This window comes from Lepisma saccharinum, chromosome 1, assembly GCF_977018435.1.
Source record: "Lepisma saccharinum chromosome 1, izLepSacc3.1, whole genome shotgun sequence".
NCBI lineage: Eukaryota > Metazoa > Arthropoda > Insecta > Zygentoma > Lepismatidae > Lepisma > Lepisma saccharinum.
Window position 1 is genome coordinate 714,327 of NC_139229.1, and position 22,619 is coordinate 736,945.

The window sequence follows — 22,619 nt, forward strand, 5'->3', positions numbered from 1 at the left end:
TTGGTAACAGTTTGTTATATCGGAGACACATTTCTTCATTTTTACAGAAGAAACTACTTACGGAAATAAGTTTCTCTAAGGTTTCCAACATTAGTCAAGGCATTTTCTTTCATTGTGGAATCTATTTGACCGGGAAATCATGTATTTTTCAAGAGAAATATCTCACAGACTCACAAGTGCCATTGCTTTCGCTACGTGAACCGGATGCTGCATACGTTTGATGACGTAACCTGTCAGTGTTTCCAACCCCCCTTTTTTTTTAACTATGCTTGCCTAACCTACGCTTACCGGAAATGGTTCGTGGGGCTATCCATCAGCTACCCGTGCATAATGTACAATTTGCATATGTGACTAACACGATAATAGTTATTTTTTCGGTGAATAAGGTTGGAAACACTGCATATCTAAAACGCTAGTCAACCTCTGCCCGCTATATTGTGTGTTACGGAAGCAAAAAAAGGAATAACAAAAACTACTTTATGTGAAAAGTTGTTTGTTTTCGTGTTAAAAGCATAATGGTACCTTGAACTATGTTCCGCAATACACAATTGGTAAGTACGAACCATGCAAAACACAAAATATCAGAATTTAATGTGTCTCCAATATAACGATGTAGAGAACCTTGATCTTCCAGATGGGTTGGTTTCTGATAATGTTTGTTTGCACTATTCATATGAATGTTTAGGTTGCACATTGTTATTTGGAACATGTAATTTAAATTGAGTGATCCATGAAAGGGATCAAAACTTTACAGTGAATATGTTCCAAACTAGTACCATGTAACGAGGTCCCTTTGATCATCCCGTCTGTGCACATCTAGCATTGCTGTTATCTTCACAAACACTTGTCTGGCACGCAACATAATAGCTACCTACCCATGATCGTAACTTTCATGCATGAACCTGGAAGAATGAATATGTGGCCCATTTCTGAGGGAGCCTTTCCAGTTTCTGAAGTAGCAGTCTCCAGGATTGGTTCAGAAACTGTCAATGCTCATATCTAAATTTGATGAGTAGGCATCACTACACTTTCACTGATGCTGGTGATTTAGCAGTTCTTGGTCAGAAAGTGCAACCTGTGTCTTACTGAAATTAGACCCTGAGGTGGAACTTGCAAATACATTGCTGCTGTCTGCCTGCCTGAAGTGATGGAAGTCTCATTTCTTTTGTTTTTCTCACCTTTTCTTCAGACTTGCTTGTCTCTTCAATCTCTTTTTTGGTACAACTCAAACTTATGATGATTTACAAACCTTCTAATCAACAATGAAAACTCTTGTGCAATCCTTGCTGAAATTTTTCTTGACTTCACTGCTGTGCATGCCATTAATTTCAACAGTCTTCCAACTGCACCTATAGTGCTTTTTATATGGCCTGCAGCAAGGTAGTTCCATTCAAGGTTCACACCATTTAAGTCATCTGCCTATTGACATACTAAAAACTCTGTTGTTCTTAAATTGAATTGAGCTGTTTTACAGTCACGGATGCTTCTGTGTTGTTACAATTCAATTGAAAGCTAATGGGAGTATTGCAACTGGGTCCAGGAACCCATAAATTTTAATGGGTTCTGTTGGGTTTTTGCAGCAGGACCGGAACCTTTTTTCTCGCACGATTTAAATTCGGTCCAAGTTGCGTATTGTTTCGTTCAGAAAAGGTTCGTGAACCAAATTTAAATTGACCCAGAAAAGAAAGTTCCTGGATAGTGTTTAAATTGAGCCAGAAAAAAGGTTCCTTAACCAAATTGAATTACTTTGTACATAATAAGATTCTTTACGGCCTAGAACCAATTTACTGTTTATCTCTAATTGACAGGAATTGAATTTACTTACGATTCCTTGATATTAAGAACCTTGGGATTGTTAAGGATCCAGGAATCCATACATTCTAAGGGGTTCTATTTTGTTCCGTAACAGAACGGAAACCTATCTCCTTCACAATTTAAAATCTGTACAAGTTCGAGCTTTGCTTAATTGAAAAAACGTTCCTGGGCCGAATTCAAATACTTCACTGATAAAAAGGTTCTTTATGGTCCGGAACCCATTTACCCTCTCCTGGACCGGAATTGAATTTATTTAATTGCACTCCAGTAAATTAGTACATGCTGTAACTGTCCCTACATTTTAAAATGTGTCACTTTGTGTGTACAAGAGTGCCTGCCCCAGTGGTGTAGTGATTAGCACATTGCGCTACGATGCCAGGATCGAATCCTGGCATGGATGTTTGTGAGTGTCCATTCATTAATTTCATTACATCGTAATTCATCCTCATCTTTGCAAATTAGCCAAAAGTGGCAGAAAAAGCAAAGTTAAACAAAGCAAATCAATGTGCACAGGAGTGTAAAGGTTAGTAAGTAGCACATCAGGATGTACTGTAACTGAAAATCAGAGACAATGTTATTTTGATCCCCCCTTTTTTTACCATTGCGTAAGAAAGCTTTAAGTTCAGATTCTGTAGTTGACCTGCCATCTGCATGATTTGTATTCTTGAAACTTATCCTTGTATATTCTGTAAACCAGTGATGGGTCAATCCATGTCAAGTGGTCCAGGATATGAGAAAATCGTTGCTCGGCAATTTTTTAAAAAAAGTTCTCTGTGCAGTTACTGTACCATGTTGTTAGTTTAAAAAACGGTCATTATTTTAATTTTAGTGGTGGTAGATTTCGAGTGGCAGCCATATTTGTTTTCAAAGATCCGCCATTTGGTGGTGTCGTGAAGGGGTTACCGAATCTGAAGTATCTCCGCCCCTAATTATCCTATCGATGTGGAACAAAAACCAAAATGATCAGCAAACTGTAAACTACAAGACTGTGTTTTAGCCATTGTTACATATAAATTATGAAAGGGTGAAGTTTAAGTTTGAAAAAGTAGGTCATTGATGCTAAAAGTCCTGATTTTAGCAGATAATATTTGCAAGAAGGGAAATGGTCAGGAAGTTGAGCGTTACTGGATAAAGAGCTCTGATATAGATGTGCTCATTCACCAAGTTTAAACCCTTAGACACGACCCCCTTTTTTTCTAGAAATTATATAAAGTGCACCTTTCACAGGTAGATATCTCTGGTGGGGGACCTGATAAAAGTATACAATCCCTCCCCATAACAATTTGGTATGAATATATTATGTACCAAAAATTAGGATTTTCAGATTTCATTATAAGTACCTTTAATATTAACACAAAGTTATACCTACAAATAAGCATATGCAGAAGTACGGATATACTTGCCTCGTTCTTTGGATCCCCAGGCGGCATCAAAGCGCGCCGGTTTCCTTTGGAAACCAGATCCTCCCACCCTGGAGAATATTGCAATCCTGCGACGCGTGCAGGGTGAGCATGCTGTCAACAGGCTGGACGTTGCCAAGTCACTTCATCCCCCAAGACCTTCTCTTCGCCGCCTTTCACAAACTCCGCAACAAGAGAGCGGTGTGAGGTGCGTATGCGAGTTCGTATTCTTGGATTGACAAGTGTATTTTTTTTATCTAGTTTATTGTTATATCTTAGAAATATTACGGTAAAACGGAGTTTGTATCGACATGTGGCGACCGTGGGACACAACCGAAGTTCCAGATCATTCAACAAACCAAGGTAATCCTCAACCAAGCACTTCCGGAGCACCGAACGTTGAACAAACAAAGTCAGTTATTTGTGTGTAATGTGAACGAATATGTCGAAAAGAAAAAGCTAGGAAAAGGAGCCATTGCAGAGACAGCCAAAGTATTAAAGTTAGACAGAGAAACCGTGCGAAATGTGATTCGGAGAGGTCCAGTCACACCAAAGAAGCCTGGAAATACGAAGAGAAAATTTAACAAAGTGGACGAGTTTACTTGTGATTTTATTAGACGCGAGATTTACAAGTTCTATAGCAAAGGACAGTCATCGACAGTGAGTGAACTATTGAAACTTTTAAAAAGTGTGTCGGACTTCCCTTATGAAGAAACAACGCTTCGAGGACTAATAAAAAAAACTTGGTTTTCGGTTTGGTTGCTTAAGGAAAAAGAATGTAATAATGGAATCGGCGAGAATTGTTGCTTGGAGATACCAGTATCACATTAAATTCTCTTATTAAACGTTATAAAATGCTATGCAAGATTGGACGAATCAGATGATTATTATGATGTATTTTCGGGTCACAGAAATAATGAAACACCATAATTAATTATCTGTGTCGATTTATTTATTTATGTCACATGCTATCAGTGCAGCGCGTCGACTTCCCTCCGCCGCCCTCTTAAAGCATGGCAACAACGCGTTGCCTGGAGCTTTGTTGGGGTGGTCTTGCTAAGGAGGTCCTGGCTCATTAGAAGAGGGGCGGGCAGGGTACGATTCCAAAGGCAGCCGCCTGGGGAACCAATGAACGTGGCAACTATAAATGAGAGCTTACTGTATATACTTCATAAATCAATTGACAGTGGAGGAATAACTCGCAAAGGGGTTTATCAAAGCATACAAGAACAACAATGGGTTACTTATTACCACTTAAATAGAGATTTCATCACACAACTGAGGAGAGATAGTGTGACACCGACCAGTTGCATTTGTAAGCCCAATGGCTGTAAGCTACCTTGAAATATTCTTGAAAGGCACCCATGTCTTGTTGTCTCTTGAAATTTGGAATGAAGTTCGTGGTCCATGTGGCTCTTAAAAATGAACTTTGAGGTCATGTTCGATGCTGACTTCAACAATTCCAATATACCAGTTTGTATCATAAATACACACAACTATGTCACCTGCTTGGAGGAGACATCATTGTTTTTGTTATTGCACTTTTCCTTCACAACAAATAGTCTGGTGTAGCATGTAGCACATAATGATTTTCCAGGAATAAGATCTACAACATAATGGTTTAAACTTGGTGAATGAGCACATCTATATCAGAGCTCTTTATGCAGTAACGCTCAACTTCCTGACCATTTCCCTTCTTGCAAATATTATCTACTAAAAATCTGGACTTTTAGTGTCAATAACCTACTTTTACAAACTTAAACTTCACCCTTTCATAATTCATATGTAACAATGGCTAAACACAGTTAGCTGATCATTTTGGTTTTTGTTCCACGTCGATAGGATAATTAGGGGCTGAGATATTTCAGATTCGGTAACCCCTTTACAACACCACCAAATGGCAGATCTTTGAAAACAAATATGGCTGCCACTCTAAACCTACAGCCAATAAAATTAAAATAATGACTGTTTTCAACTAACAACATGGTAAAGTAACTGCACAGAAAAAATTAAAAAATTGTCTAGCAACATGGATTGGACCACTTGACATGGATTTTGGATTTGTACTTTTACATAGTTGGTATTATACACAGTTCTATTTTGTGGACCTTCTAACCTTTTCATAAGTGTAACAATTAAAGGGCAAGTTCCCTGTGCCATGAAGACACATGTTAGGGAAGGGGGGTAGGCCTCACATTCCCGATCTCATTCATAATTGTGATTTTGTCTAAATAATCTTTTGCTGCTTCCAAGGTTTATTTGATTGAAGCATTGAGTGAATAAAGTATACACCAGAATATGGTACATTGTTTAAATTTCATTTCTAGTACAAATAATTGTACATAGGTAGTATCAGTGAAACATTGAAATCAGGGTGGATAAGGAGCATGATTTTTATTTTTAAAAAAAACGCTTAAAATTGCTTGCATGGTTTTTGACACCATGTACATAGATATGTTTTTATAGAAAGGCTTTTTCTAGTAAACGGCCCTGTAAAATATTTGAACAGTTTGATTAAAGCAAATAAAAATATACGTAGACATAGATTTTTCTGTAACTTCTAAGTAAATGTTTGTTGAGTGTGATAACGACATTAATAATAATTTCAGTAACTTTTCTTTCTGTGAAAATAAAACATTCTAGATGTACTAGGTTGTATCAAAAAGTAAGGTGAATTTTCGATTTATTGAAAAACGTGCATAGAAAAAAATATGAAACTGTAGTATGTTTGACACATGGTATCACACTGAAATTTGACATAGGAACCACTGCCTTCGTGGGCATATCGTGTGAGGTGAGTCAGGGAAATGCCCATGCGGTGGTGTTTTTCATCCTCTCAGATTTTTGGGCACCCAGCACGCACACACTTTCCTGAAGCCAAGTTGGTCATGGACGATACTCCTCACTGAACCATATGAGATGTTCAATGCATCAGGAATGTCATGCAACCTGACTTCCATCTTCACGAATTATCGCCTCCACGTCTCACACATTGCTGTCGGTGATGGACGTTGCTGGTCTGCCACATCTGTTACACTACTCCTACCACTTGCAAATGAGTTACACCACAAACACACTTGTTTCAGCGACATAACATTTTCTCCATAGACCTTCAACAATTCTCGATGAATTTCAGATGGTTTCTTTCCCTTGACCCATAAAAAACTTATAACACTGCACACCTCCTCCTTGGAGTAATGTTCAAGTCGTTGCGCCATCTTTCAATTGCTCCAGGCACCAGACGGGTTGATGTAGAAGACTGTAATTGCCGTCAGACTTGCATCACCTTGGTATCTGACACGTACAAAAAATTTAATTAGCTACACAATAAACTCTTCGAGTTTTACAGACAAAATCACCTTACTTTTTGATACAACCTAGTACTATATAATTGTACGTTAAATATTTTAATAGTCTTTGTATCTGAATTTTGGAGATATTTTTAATGATAGTTTGAAAAAATATCAGCTGCCATGTTTATTTACAGTTTAATGATATTGACACTATTTGTGGTTTAACGTGATTAGTATCTTGTATATTTGGTAACAGTTCGTTATATCGGAGACACATTAAAATCTGATATTTTGTATTTGGCATGGTTCGTACTTACCAATTGTGAATTGCGGAACACAGTTCAAGGTGCCATTATGCTTTTTACACGAAAACAAACACAATTTTTACATAGAGAGTAGTTTTTGTTATTCCTTTTTTTGCTTCCGTAACACACAATATAGTGGGCAGAGGTTGACTAGCATTGTAGGTATGCAGTGTTTCCAACCTTATTCACCGAAAAATGCCTACTGTCGTGTTCGTCACGTGTGCAAATTGCACATTATGCACGGGTAGCTGATGGATAGCCCCACGAACCATTTCTGATAAGGTTAGGTTAGGCAATCGTAGTTTTAAAAAAAGGGGGGTGGAAACTGACAGAAGGTTAAAAAGGTCTTGCATAAAAATGAAGAAATGTGTGTCCGATATAACGAACTGTTACCGTATATTTTTATGTATTATAAAATTATTGACTTTTAAATCAATAGAAATCCTGCGTTTACATTTCCTTTTGTATGAGCTTCACACCATCAGTACATATATTTTATTTCCTTTATTTTCCTATCTTAGAACCTAATAATCACCATTAAATGATTACGAGATTAATGTACTTTCACCAAAAGTGTTTGATATCTGCAAAATTCTTATGTACATTACTTTGTAAATTATTTATTTAGAGTAATTTAAATCAGTGATATTTATAAAAAAAAATGACCTGATTTAAATGGAGAAAATGTGTGAAGTTTTTCTAGCCTTATTGCACTACATAGTGATTTCATTGTAAACCTTCCTTCCAAAATAAAGTATCCAGTTCCTTTACACATTTACCTATTTTGTTGATGTTTGTTCTGCAGGGCAAACCAGAACCTGAACAGTTTAGGAAGCTGTTCATTGGAGGACTTGATTACCGGACAACAGACGATTCTCTGAAAAAGCACTTCGAAGAATGGGGTGAAATAGTGGATGTTGTGGTGATGAAAGATCCCAAAACAAAAAGGTTAGTTCCTCTAACTTTCGACTCCAACCTTATCTATCAATGTCTGACTACTTTGTAAGAAAATTGTGGCTTTGGGCTTTGAATGTGACAAATTGCATTATGGCCATTCTATTGTGTAACAAAATTGTATACTGATGTTATTCATGTGCATTTCTTTTCATTGTGATTGAAGCTTGTTTATGTGGAAATATCTCAGCCAAATATAATAGCACTATCATCTGTAGAGCAGCCACAATTAATGATTAGTCATATGTTGCAATCTTGGTAATGGTCAGCCCAAAGGTCATGGAATGCATATCAAAATGGTGGCCACGGAATAAAGATCTAATTTTCATTATACTTGCACAATGTGCGAATTGAAATCAACAGATAATTGTTTTTTAATAGCAACTGGTTCCCGTGCAATTAACATCATTGCTAAGAATGCACATGAAGCAAGTGAGCTTTGTTTTCAAGCGTCGCCGCTTTTCCTGTAAACTCCACATCCAAGCAGCTTTGACACTGGAAATGAGCCGAAACAGAGTGTTGAGCAAAGGAACGCATTGTAGGGATGCCGAAATTTTCTTTTGTCACGTTACGTGCATTCTATGTGGGCTGTTGGTCTCTTCACAAGTTCGCGTGTTTGTTCGTACGCACAGTATTGAGTGATGCCAGTTCTGTGAATTGATTTTTTTGTTCCCTGAAAATGACAAGACTAATATCATAGTGGTGGAAAGGAAATGATAGTCAGTACCAGTAGGTATTTCGACCAGGAGAAACTAATGGACTCATCTCACGACATGAACCAAAGTGTCAAAGCACTGCATAGTTTTTGGGGGTTACTTCAGCACAATGAAAAAGGTATGTAAAGATAAAAGGGAACAAGAAAAAGATGCATCAACTAGGAAGGAAGGAAAAGTGTGATCCATTTTAACAGAATTCATTATGAGCATTTTATACTTATACCTTTCACTCATTATATTCATTGAAAATTTATTAATGTTTTTAGTCCTGTCTCTCTTAATGAACCCACAACTCCTTGCTGATTAAGAGTTGCAGCTGTGAAACAGACCAAAATATAAAAGTAATACTTCAGGTGGGATGTATATCAGCACCTCTTCTTGACACGATGATTAAGTGAATTTTGAGAGATAAACACAATTTATGTCCATCTTTGCTCAAATGTAAGTTGGCATGAAGGCTTCTAAGGCACAATTTTTTAAATATAATTTTTGTGTTTTGCTATCGTTGGTACACACCTCTCTTTCACCTTCTTATGAAATCGCTGTACACAGCAGATGCGTTATTATTGTATACAGAAAAGATTGTATCTCTCTTAGACTTCATTCATGTCGAACATCGTTGCTTTCAATATATCTGTTTAAATGTGAGACATAAAATGATACTGGGAAAATGACGTTCATATCAAGTTGAGTTGGGTTGTTTTCTCTGTAAGTTTACTTTATGCACAGGTAGGATAATCGGGACAAGACTTACAGTTTTAAGTGGGATCCGAACCACTATGTTCCTCCACCGGGTATCGAAGGAGCTAACGTTCATATTCAGATAAAAGCTAAATATATTGCAGTACAGCACTCCATTACAATATGAGAATTATTTCAATAATTGTGCTGCGACAATACTTGCCGGCAGCCCGTGGAGTCTGAGATTGGCCGCACTCCACCATACGTCATGTGCCCATTTACCATATTAGGAGTGGAAATGAATAATATCTGGGACCATATTTGAGGTACACATGCCAAACTTCTGGAATTCGACCAGATGCATAATATGACAATTTTTTTGTATTTTTTTTTTCAGTTTCATTGAATTTGCAATTATGCATTTCGAGATTGCAAGTTTCCCTAAAATGTCTATTTTTGAATTATCTAGTAAATATATGCATTTGATTTTTCCACAGTGTTACAAAAATAATAAAACTTCAGCTGCACAAAATCTCAATATTATATGTACAGTTGATTATGAACTGTATGGTGTTAAGTTTGCTGTTCATGAAAATTGGAAGGAAAAACTAATATTTTCAGTGCATTTTTCGTTATAATAAAATAAAGTTAAGCTTAATTTTTAGACAATGCTAATTAAAAAGTAGATACTTGAAGTTGTCCGATGAGATATATTTTACTTTTTGTCCTCCCACGAAGTATAATTATACAAGCACATAAACCGAGGGCTCAATATTTTTGTCACTGATAGTAGTACACACACTTAGATGTTTCAGCTATTTATCTCTGGAATTTACTAGTTTTACCTCGAAGAATCGGGCTCAGGGTTTTTCCTTATAATGGTGGTATCTGGTGGTGTTTTTACATGCCTCACACCAGAACAATATGCAACTTTATTGAATTCTCCCCATTGTAGCTACCACTGTTCTTTTGGCCTTCTAAAGAAGACTAGTATTGCTTTTTGCCCTTTGCATTTTAATTTTGATTTTGTGCTAGAATGATTGATATAACCTTTCCATTAGTATTTTGGCAAACTCTGTTCTTAAGTTTCTTTAAAATTTGATGTGATTTATTGAGTTGATATGGTTGTATTTAGTCTGTGTTGTTCGTTTACTGTAGAGAATCTACAGGTCTTCAGTTCATTATATATAATGTGTGTCCAAAGCATTATTCAATAGGACTATCACCACTAAGCATATATGTATTATTTTATTTTCATAAATATAGCATCAGTTCCATGTTTCATCTACAGGGTGATCCATAAAACACCCCAAATTTGAGCTGGTGGTGGAAACTTTTTCCCAACAGATTTACGATTTACAAATAAACCAGTGTGTCAGTTAGTCTTGGCAATTTGACAGGATATTTCGATTACTTGCTTTAACACTTTAACTGCCACATGCACCGCCGGTGGTACTAGCATATGCTTTATTAGCAAGCCAGCGGAGATTTTGGATGGCGTACCTAGGAGACCAAAACTTCTTCACTAATGTAGTCTTATTTACTTCCTGTAAGTACCTGCAAGACTCACTATTGACAACATGTCGTAGGCCTATAATTGTATTTTACATTTGTCTGGAGCCGGCCTCCGTGCGGAATGGTTGGCACGTCACGCTCAAGGGATTGCAACCTGCTGATCATTGTTGAAATGTGCTTGAGCAATCACAGAGATTTATCAATTTTTTTGTTACTCTGGTTTTGGCAAGTTGCAAAGTTTGATTCAAAAACTGAATGATGCCTGTCAAAATACTATGCTATTTTTTTGTCATTTTATTCAAAACATTGTATTGATAAATAGAAATAGTATTGTACTCTTTTTAGAAGCATTTCATTGCACAATTCATATTGTGATGAAAAGTGGAAGAAAACCCAGTGTAAAGTGTTTAGTGTGTAATAATACGTTTATGCAGTAATGTACATTGTAATGTATACTAAATAAATTAGAAATATGTTTTATAAAGATGTGTTAAATAAAAGATATGTAAATATGCAAACAAATATAAGAAAAAATAAGTACGTTAATTTCCCTGCAAATATATCACCACCGTGCCATGAAAGCAGATTTAGAGGAGGTGGGGACAGTGCCCCACATATTCTCAATCCCCCATTTTGGAGGTGATGTAATCGGCTACATGCTTAGACCACATTTCCCCCCAGGGTTACCCCTGGGTACCCATTGGTTTGGGCTTGGTGAGCCCAGGAGCTGAAAATTTCCGACCTTTGATCACCCACTTTGGGAATCAAACCTGGGTCTCCAGCATGGCAATCACATGACATACCAATTTATTTGGCTAAATGGAATACCCCTAAGTGGTGGTATCTCCTGTTTTCACGTTTTTATCAAGTTTCACACATCAATTTTTTCTAAATTGTTTGGATTCTCATTGGGACAAACAAAAATATCCATGTCTGAAAATGGATTTGCACCTGGAACCCTGGCATTGTAGTGTGCTGTGCTAACCACTCCCCCATGGATGTCAACATCAACTAGACACAGCGGCTCTCTTGTAAGAAAAAATAGATAATTCATTTACACAAAAAAATATTTTAGTACTAGTACTAATCATGAAAATGAATAAATAAAAATAACAATAAAAATGTTGGGAAAATACTATTCCCAGGAGGCCACATTGACTACAATTATCTGCCCAGAGAGTAGGGTTGTGCCAAAGCCCATTATAGATGTATGAAAATCTGAAATCTGCAGAGATTGACTTATCAGCATCTGCAAAAGTCCGATATTTTAACCGGTACAGATAATACTAGGCTTTACCTTCAAATAAATTTAAAAAATTTAAATTTGTAAGATTTATTGAAAATTAGGTTTTGATTCTTCTTCATTTGTAGGGTTTTTGTAATAAAATTATTGCAAACTCTTATTCAGAGGATCAACCTACATCAAAATCAGAAATGAAACAGTACATTGCTGAACCAACTATTCCACAAGACCAGGATCCGCTGTTGTATTGGAAATTCAAAAATTAATATCCAAACCTGAAGCAAGTGGTGAGACAATAATTGGTCGTACCTGCTGCATCAGTATTCAGTGTTGCTGGATAGATTTGCGATAAGAGAAGAAGTAGCTTACTTACAGAGGTGCTTCAAAAACTTGTGTTTCTGAAGTTGAATCTGGCAGCATTAAATTTACAACATTAAGAACGGGAATTCATTTTGCATTTCAAGGAACTGCTTGTGTACTAATGTTAAATCTCTTGAGAATCTATGTTGTTCTTAAAGGTTTACATAACCACTTTTTTTTAGATGCATTTGCATCTCTTGAGTGTATATAGGTATATACCTAGTCTTACCATAAATACTGTCACAAAGTTTTAAGTAAATTGACACAAAATGCTGAGAGATATGGTAATATTCTAATAACATTACTGAAATGGATGCGTGACAAATTAAAATCACAAATCAATATTCATAATGGCCGCCCTTAGCACGCACACATTCCGTAAGTCTTTGTGACCACGCATCAATTAAATTACGCAACACATCTACTGGAAAATGAGAAGTGCCTTCAGAAGAGACAGACCGCTTTAAACTTTCAATATTGGGATGTCTCTTCTTGCAAGCCATCTCCTGAAGCTTGGACCACAATTTGTAGTCCAAAGGGTAAAGGTCCGGACTTGCTGAAGGCCAATCCGAAGTGGAAATTAAGTCTGGTACATTTGCCTCCAGCCACTGCTGTGTTGTTCGGGCTCAATCCTGCAGGAAGCTCCAGTTCTGACCATGGACGAGAGTGTTGTTGACATTCTTGACTAGTCTCTCACGCACTGTCTGCTGGTACACTTTGGCTGATGTTTTTACTCCTTTTTCACAGAAATGGAGCGTGCCCTCATAGCAAATGTTCCAGACTTCATTTCCACTTCAGATTGGCCTTCTGCAAGTCCGGACCTATACCCTTTGGACTACAAATTGTGGTCCAAGCTTCAGGAGATGGCTTGCAAGAAGAGACATCCCAATATTGAAAGTTTAAAGCGGTCTGTCTCTTCTGAAGGCACTTCTCATTTTCCAGTCGAAGTGTTGTGTAATTCAATTGATGCGTGGCCGCAGACTTACGGAATGTGTGCGTGCTAAGGGCAGCCATTATGAATATTGATTTGTGATTTTGATTTGCCATGCATCCATTTCAGTAATGTTATTAGGATATTACCATATCTCTCAGCATTTTGTGTCAATTTACTTAAAACTTTGTGACAGTATTTATGGTAAGACTAGGTACATATGATATGCAATATAAATATACATGGTAAAATTATTTTCGTCAAGAATTAAATTATAATTACTGAAAATAACATTCCATTTCTGTTAAATAATCTTATGTATCGGAATCTGTTAAATATCGGCATCGTTATCAGTTAGTACATCGGCATCGGTAAATTTTCAACTTCGCGACATCCCTACCAGAGAGCCTTTCAAAAACAGACAAATTCAAATTTAATGGCCATTTGACTTCGGCCTCACAGGGCCTCAACCTCACAACGCTCCTGGAGGCTGAGGCCCGACCTCCAGAGGCTGGACATCTCTGCACTTGACTGCCGGCAGGTCAACTGGCCTCTTGGGAATACACACACTTGAACCGCTGGCGGTGTATTAAAAAAAAAAAAACCAAAAAAACATGGCTGCTAGTGTTAAAAACTGACAATCTTATGGATCACCCTGTATATTATTAGCTGAGAGTTTGATGTTGATCCACTCGTATTTCCTTGTGTACATCTCCAGAAAGCTTTGAGTCAGCCCATTCCAAATCGGTGGCACATCCAGCAAGGCAATGTTTGTACAGGGTGTGATGTATTAATGTGGTTATGTATTGTTTTCTTCAGGTCAAGAGGGTTTGGTTTTATAACATATTCTCGAGCTCACATGGTGGATGATGCCCAGGCTGCAAGGCCACACAGGGTGGACGGCAGAGAGGTTGAACCAAAAAGGGCAGTTCCACGACAAGTAAGTTTATCACCCACCTTTTGCATATGTATTTCCTTATTTTTAAACACTCATTCAGTTGAATCAATATTTCTGTTTGTGTTGAGGTGGGGGGGGGGGGATTTTGTTTTGTATGTGCTTCTTTCATATGGATGATTTTTAGTGTCATCTAGGTTATTGGCATTATGAAACCAGTAGTTGGTTTGGTAAGTTACATCTCATTGTTTATTGCAGTTTAAGGGGAGGAGATATAGTTACACACCAATTGTGCATTTATTTCAATATCGGCAGAATAAGCTCTGCTACTAAAAAATACCTGAGAGTATGAATTTCTCTCCATGTTGCAAGTGGAAGCATCTTTTTTATGTTGATTATTACGCTAGACACTGTTTGAAAAATATGAATAAGCATTTTTGGAATCCCATGTATTCCTTATGGAGAATCAACTTCAACATCAAGTTATGGCTAATCAAATGGAAGTTCTGACTTTTCCACTGGTGAAATCCATCTTCAAACTGCCCCTTTCCCGTTGATAAATTTTTCTATTCCAGCGGAAGTTTCATATTCCCAGGAGAACGAATCAAATGATACTCCCATAAGTTCAATGCTTTTCTCCTTGCCTCCTTTCAGTGTTGCCAAACCTGATGCGCATAAAAGAACTAAATTTCACCTTAAATGGAATTAAGACTGACTTCAAGAAGCTAGATTTACGAAGGCTAGATAAAGTGCCTCCTAGGGTAATATTTGTTGTCAAATGTGTGGGGGGGGGGGGCACTGCTATTATCGTTAACTCTGAATTCATGACAATGTATTCTTAGTTTTTCTTGTATGTACGCATTGCTTGCATGATAGAATTATTTTCCTGTAGTTTACGGTTATTACAAGCATAAGAAAACAGTTTTTTCTTTGTGACGTTTCAGGAGAACACACACTCCTTTCATCAGGAAAATAATGTATTCTTAGTTTTCAACATCTGGATCTGGCGGCATCGCACATCTCAATAATCCACCGATGGTCGTATGAAATCGAAAATAAAGAATTCCATGATATAACAATATTATGTCAATTTCACGTCAAACATGGCGCTAAAGAAGTAGCTGGGGAGAGAATAGGGAGTGGGGCGACGCAGCCAATATAATAATATCACGTCACGTGCAAAATGTATAATTGACAAAAGTTGGTCTATGTAGGCCGGAACCAGTGATGGCATCATAGTGGGACACTGGGATGGGTGTCCCAGTTCACAGCCGAATGAGTGCACGCCTTAATTACGTAGTGCAGTCATAGGTGTAACTTGGCGGAAAGGGGGGGGGGATTTATTTAACAAATAATCCTGGATGCTGTTTTATGGGATGGAAAACTCTGATTCTCTTTCCCCAAAGTTAAGCCTCAGGTTTCATTTTAGCTCCTCAAAATTAGGTCCCAAGTTACGCCCATGAGTGCAGTTGTACACTTACCCCTAGGTGTACACAAACTACTTAAAGGGTGTCATGCTATGTAGGCACATCCCCTCACTACAATCTCTGAGGATTTAGAATAAAAGGAGATACTCATGTGAGTGACAGTGTACAATTGGCTCGTAATGATGGTAAATTTCTGTAATCAATAAACAAAAAAGCATTAATGAGAATATTATTTTTGTGAGTTTTGGTGAATGGTTAAATATACATGAGACATGCAATAATTGGTTATTATTTCTTATTATGTAATTATTATAATTAATAAATAACCACATATATAAGCAAAAAAGGAAGGATCTGGTTTCTTGAATTGTAAAAATATAAGAAGTTTGAGCCTGTGAGGCTCCCTTCAGGTAAGTAAGTTTCTCCTATGGCATTCTATTGAAATGTCAGAAATCCCCCTCATAAACATAAGGCATCTAGAAATCAATAAATGTATTTTACATTATGTTAATATGGAAAGGGATTATGACTTTCCGGCAACTTAAAACATTGAAATCTGCAGGTTGAAAAAGTAAGTTGGAATTTTCAAGGGTGAGATCGCTAGAGGCATGCATATTTCGTTTTTGACAAAGACACGAAATTTGGAATAACACATTGTAATGTTAATTTTTCATGTTTCTGAAAGGTGTGAGGTGCATTTTCCTAATCTGTTTTGTCACGAAATGAACTGCAAAATGCCAAATACTCTTTAAACACGAAATTTTCCCGTTGATATACTGACATGGCACTTTCTGAAGTCTTAAGTATCCTGCGAGTTATGCAATTCATGGAAAATTGATTAATTCTCCTTCAAACATTTGAGAAGCAAGAATGGAAACCTTTATACAGGAATAAACTTACTATTCTGGTAATCATTTAATGTGCTATTAGAAGGGATATGTTTATTTTGTGTAATAGTGCAGTTTTTAAATCAAATTTGAGATTATATTCAAATTTTTAAAACCAATATGTTGTTTTATATGCTGCTTTTCACCTGTTTATGGAGTTCTGATCTCGAAGGCAAGTGCAGAATAATGTGTGTAAGTTTCAAACCTGTTGTTTGTGTGTGTGGATTCTGGAAACTGGTCTTGTGTAGAGCTTTATATTATGTGGATTCATTTGTTTGATTCTTAGGATATTGGGAAACCAGAGGCAGGTGCAACAGTGAAGAAGTTATTTGTGGGTGGTTTGAAAGATGAAGTGGAGGAGGAAGAACTGAGGGACTATTTCCAGGAGTTCGGCAACATAGTGTCTGTTAGCATAGTCACCGACAAGGATTCAGGAAAGAAGCGAGGCTTTGGCTTCGTGGAGTTCGACGACTATGACCCCGTAGACAAAATTGTTTGTAAGTACATATCATATCCACAGTGTACTTTTTAGTGCAGTCATGTTAGATGGATTTTCTGAAAATAAAGGAACTAGTTATAACAAGCTGAAATTTGGATCATAACTTCCTTTATAGCAGTAATAACAACATACCAGAAGTTTCCAGTGATAGCCTTGCCACAAAAATTACAATTCTTATGACAGCACATTAAATGCTATTCCCTTTTCTGTTTTGAGGTGGTTTTTTTTATACCCTTTTGTGTCAATTTTTAATCAACAATAGAATTCTTATTATGATTGACTATTTTCTTTTGTTGCTAAGTAATACATGTAAGTGTGGAGCAAAAACCACCTTAAAAAGCACATTTAGACCTACATATCAATCATATCGCTCGTATTTTCCAATACGTCACTTTTAAGTTAACAATAAGGATTGTGTGTTATATTAACGTTGTTATAGCTTTATACAAAATATATTTGGCACATTTCATTGTTATGAGTCACTTCCATTTTCGTGTGAAATGTTGAAATTATATGCCATTTTCCCAATATGGTGGTCTTACTGTGTGAATGATCAGACACACATTTGTTATTGATGTTACCAGTAAAAAAAAGGTAAAGTGCTCCCCTGTGCTTAGCACCATGCCATGAAAGCGTATAGGGGGTGTGGGGGTAACGCCCCACACTTTCTTGATCCGGTCATGAGTGGGGATGATGTGATCAGCATCATGCCCCTGACCGCCTTTACCCCCCAGGGTTTCTTCAAGGTACCCATGTTGTTCGACACTGGGTGGCCACCAGGGCCGTTTCCAACATTATGAAAGGTCCCAGATTTGAACCGGCCAGGGATCGACCCCGGGACCTTAAGCATGGTAGTCAGACGAGTTTCCGACTGAGCCACAGCAGCCACAGTGTGTTACCAGTATTTTAGGAAATATATCAAAATCTAATTTATGGTCAATAAAATCAAAGTTGTTACAGGGAAATCTGTTATACGTTTTATGGGGGACAGAAGGGTAAAATCGTATAATGGAGAAAAATGTATTTTTGAAATATAATTAAAATGGTAATATTAAGTACACAAAGAAAGAAAAGGGGTACTACATATACACCAAAGTTTACTATATTGCACTAATCTGTTCTAAATCATTATTGTAAATTCACAAATTCAAGAGAAATAGACATTGAATGTGCCCGGCGGCTGGAAGGGGTACAAGCAAGGTTTACCCGCTTAATCAGCCAATTCCCTGCAAAAAAACATGCTGAACATTAGGACGTTTATCTCGATCTTATGTTTACTGTCACTCTCATTTCCCGCTTTATACATGTTCCAAACCCCGCCGATGACAAAATTTAGAGTTTTTACACATTCTAGAAGCGTGACTTGGGTGTCTGTTGTGCCTTCCCTCACAAAAACTTGTGGACAATTGAGAACATGGCTCGATCACTATTCACATTTCTTTACCTACGTAATCATTCCTAGTAGAAGGGGGGAGCAGCGGGGTGAACTTGTATGGAAAACTTTCCTTTCTTATTTGCCGGGAGAAAAGTAATAATAATTTGCCAATCCCGTTTATCCGATATTGATTTGGTGAGTGACGAGTGAAAAAGTCTAATCTCCTCTCTCAAGAGATAATTAACCTGCAACTCCTGTACAGGGCCAGTGGTGTGCCCAGAATTTCTGAAAGTGAGGGGTTTCAGTATACTTTTTTTTTAGTAGTCAGCCCTAATTTTGCCATGTTTCCCTGCCTACAACGTTCTTCTTTCAGGAATCCTGGTCCAAAACTGGGCAGGGGGTGGGGTTGATGTATGTTGGATGGACCAAATTTTGAGGGAAGCTGAACAAAAGACCACTCTATGAACATACATAATGCTCCCGCTGTAACTTTCAAAAAAAGGATTGAAATTACAGCGTTCAGAAATTTTGCGTAATTATGGAAAAATTCGAACTTTGGAATTTTCTCCCCTGGACTCTTAATTGCCGGAAGTTACTTAAAAGTGTTGCTTTTTCTTCATTCTTACATTTGGAATTCAAATTTTTCAAATAGATGCATTGGTTGAGCAGTTATAGCCTTTTATCTTCAATTTATCCCATAGTAACAAAAAGGAAAAGTGCTTATTTCAAATGGCTCTTTCAGAAATAAAGCTTGAATGATATCAATCTCCGATCTGCTTCAGGCCAGATACGACTTGCCGAAGGCAATGCAAAGAAGAAAAGCAGGATCATTTAGCACAGGCAAATCTTGTTCAAGGGTGCATATCCCCTGCTCACCGATGGAAGCGACAAAAATAGAATTCCAGGTCGAGAGTCTGGTCCCATGGTTGCAGCTGATAAGAAAACCTGTATGAGAATGGGTGGCGGATGTTATCAGCACGGAAATATTGAACTCCAAGAGCAGCATTCTTTCGAGCAAATAGTTATAAACATATAAGTGAAGTATTTTCCTTGTCGGGACTTAACTCGTTGAATGTATAACTGAAATATAATAGTATGCAGACTTACGGGAATTGACAGGGACTGCCAGAAAAACAATGTACTATCGCAAAACGTATAATTTCAATTTCACTGTTTCTAAAAAAAACTTTTCCTAATATGATAGACTTATAAGATGTAAACGAGTTACTAAAGATATATCTGCGAAACTTAGTTGTAAATGTTATATATTAATTAAGGTGCCCTCTGCCACCATCCACTTAGGAACTCGATGCTTCACTGCTAGGTTGACTTCACCTAGTTCACCTAGCAGTGAAGCATCGAGTTCCCAAGTGGATGGTGGCAGAGGCCACCGAAATTAATAGAACATTTACAAGTAAGTTTCACGGATATATCTTTAGTAACTCGTTTACGTCTTATATTATCAACCACGTTGTTTATTCCCCTCAACATGAATGATAGACTTGTTGGCAAGGTGATCGCTGGAGACTTTTGGTATTTTGTTATTGCTGCTGTAAAGAAGTTATGTACCCAATTTCAGCTTATGAATTAGTTCCGTTCCTTTCTATTTTGACCACTATTTTTATTGTAGTGTAATTTCCTTTTATCATGTGATACAGTTGAAAATCGAGAGCTGACTGAAACCACTTTGAACAGGCACTGGTGTATTTGTTAATACAAAGCATTAAAATTTTAACCCTGGTGGAAAATAAATTAATTTCAAAGTTGATTTTTTTTTTAAAGATAATTAGATCCCAGGTAAGAATTGACTGGTACCTGTGATTAAATTAAAACTGGTGCCATTGGTATCAACCCTAATTTCCAGTGTGTTCCTTCTATCGTTTCTGTTCTGTGGTGAAGCAGCTGTGTGCATTGTCTTTCAGTGCAAAGATCACATTCCATCAAGGGGAAGAGGATAGACGTCAAGAAGGCCTTGAGTAAAGCAGAAATGGCAAACCTTCAGAGAGGAGGTGGTCCAGGGGGTTCGTCGGGTGGCAGAGGACCTGGTGGACCAGGCTCTCGAGGTGGTGGCGGTGGCCCGTGGGCAGGCAGGGGTGGCAACGACTGGAACGGCGGCGGTGGATTTGGAAATAACTGGGGAGGTACGTATTCATTTCTTGATCTTGTACAGTTCAAAATAGATGATGGTTGGAAATTTGGTGCTGCTTTTGCTGTTGTCGCCCTCTAGGTGTCTCAGCGATATGCAAGGATATTTAAAGGCAGTGGCTGAATTTATGAATAGGTGACAAACTATAACTATATATTGCGTGGAAATTTCTGGACTTCCTTGCTGAAGAAATGAACTCCAATATTGCATTGATTTTTTAACACAATCAGGTGTAGCCTCATCATAGATTGTACCATTATTACTGATGCACCGGCATTGGTTATTGTCATAGAAAAAGCAATCTGAATATTGGAGCTAGACTAAATTTTAAAAATGTGTTGGGACAGAGACTGAACATCATGTATAGTTGATCTTATTTTTTTCTGAAACAAAATTCAAATTGTACCTATCATATTAGTCATGCAGTTCATGACAGGTTAGAAAGTTCTTCAGAACCTCTTAAAAAGGGCAAAGTTGTTTGTTTGTAAATTCTCTTTGCTGCTCTTCCCTTATCTTTTTATTATGCAGCGTTTCACTTCCATGAAAGCTTTGTACAGAATCCGGTATAAATTTTTACAAGATATACACACTTAATGTGTTTCTTGGAAGTAAGAATGGGACAGATTATTCGGCCGATATTGACATATCAGTTTATCGGTAAAATTACAGATTTTTTTACCGATCCGATATATCTATAAATATCTTATAATTTAGTGCAAAATTCTGCCATTTGGTTGTAAATTTTATGGATTATCTCCATGCATTACTTTTTAAAAAAGTAAATTTCCAAATATGCAACTTCTTTTGCATTGCATGAACCTTTGTTTTATGTCGGTACTTTGTCAGCATCATCCCATCCCTAGTAAAAAACTCCTCTCAAGTAATGGTCTTGTTTCTGTATAAAATCAAAACACTACAACTGAATGCATCCCAGGTGTGTACCTACCTTTGCTCTGTGGTAAAGCACCAAGTGCCTTTAAGCATATTCTTTGCCTTGGCCCTCAGCTTCATAAGCTCTGCTCTTGTTTATCTGCTGTGCACAGGTTGTTCGTTAATATTTCGGTTACACTGTGTATCACCATAACAATTTCTATGAATTTTGTATGTAGACCTAATCTCCCATTAAAGCTTTGTGTAAGGAGGATATGTCGATTCATAACTATAAAATAGTTCGTAAATAGTTTTCTATTAATTGATGTAGTTTTAGTAGTTCCAATACACTGCCAAAGGGCTTGGTTAGCAGCAGTTTCCTTTTCACACTAACCAATCTGTGGAGGTATGTATATTTCGTTTTTGACGAAAACATGAAATGTGAAATAGCAAGCAGTAGTGTTCATTTTTCACATTTCTTAAAGGTATGAAGTGCATTTTCCTACTTTTTGTCATAACACGATGCACGAAATTGACGCTTAAAAACAAAATTTAGTTTATTTAATATTTAAAGTTTGAATTCATACTATGGGAATGAGAAATACGGTAATAGATAATTAAGGTACAAGCTGTTTTACATTATTTTTCTATTTCGGTAGCCACTGTGCAGTGCAGTTTTTAAATCAAATGTAGGATTACGTGTATATTAACTAGGGATGGGACCGATTAATCGGCACTCTATCTGTATCGGCCGATATAGGCGTATCAGTGCATTGGTTTATTGGTAAAATTACCGATTATTTTAACGATCCGATATATTGATAAATATCTTAAAATTTAGTGCAAAATTCTGCCATTTTGTTGTAATTTTTATGGACAATCTCGATGCCCTACTTTCTAAAAAAGTATTTGTCTAAATATTCAACTTCTTTTGTACTGCAGTCACCTCGAAACACACATTTGTTAAGGAGATCAAGGATCATTTCATAATCTTAGTACCATATCTAATTTTATATCGGATCGGTAAAATATCGGTATCGGTAAATTTTATATCTGTACTTTATTGGTATCGGCCAAAATTTCATATCGGCCCTAATTATTTAAAAACCAAAATGTCATTTTATATACTGCCTTTCATCCAATTATTCACCGCTATAACACCTAAATTTTATTTTATTTACCAAATATACACCGTGTTCCAAAATGAATATCGGGGTTTTAATTAAGTGTATATTCTATTACATATACATTACAGAAATGAAACATACCTTAAAATGAAGGGTAACTCAAACAGTTTTTTGTCACAA

General features: G+C 37.0%; 1 protein-coding gene across 3 annotated transcripts in view; it reads left to right on the forward strand.

The window, feature by feature from the left end:
* Positions 1 to 22,619, forward strand: part of Hrb87F (Heterogeneous nuclear ribonucleoprotein at 87F) — a 53,844-nt gene that overhangs the window by 2,295 nt on the left and 28,930 nt on the right. For all 3 annotated transcript variants that reach the window (XM_083128145.1, XM_083128134.1, XM_083128155.1), the window contains exons 2-5: positions 7,619 to 7,761; positions 14,033 to 14,153; positions 16,709 to 16,919; positions 20,219 to 20,437. In XM_083128145.1, coding sequence (XP_082984271.1) covers positions 7,619 to 7,761; positions 14,033 to 14,153; positions 16,709 to 16,919; positions 20,219 to 20,437 — 694 coding nt within the window. The remainder of the gene's footprint in view (positions 1 to 7,618; positions 7,762 to 14,032; positions 14,154 to 16,708; positions 16,920 to 20,218; positions 20,438 to 22,619) is intronic.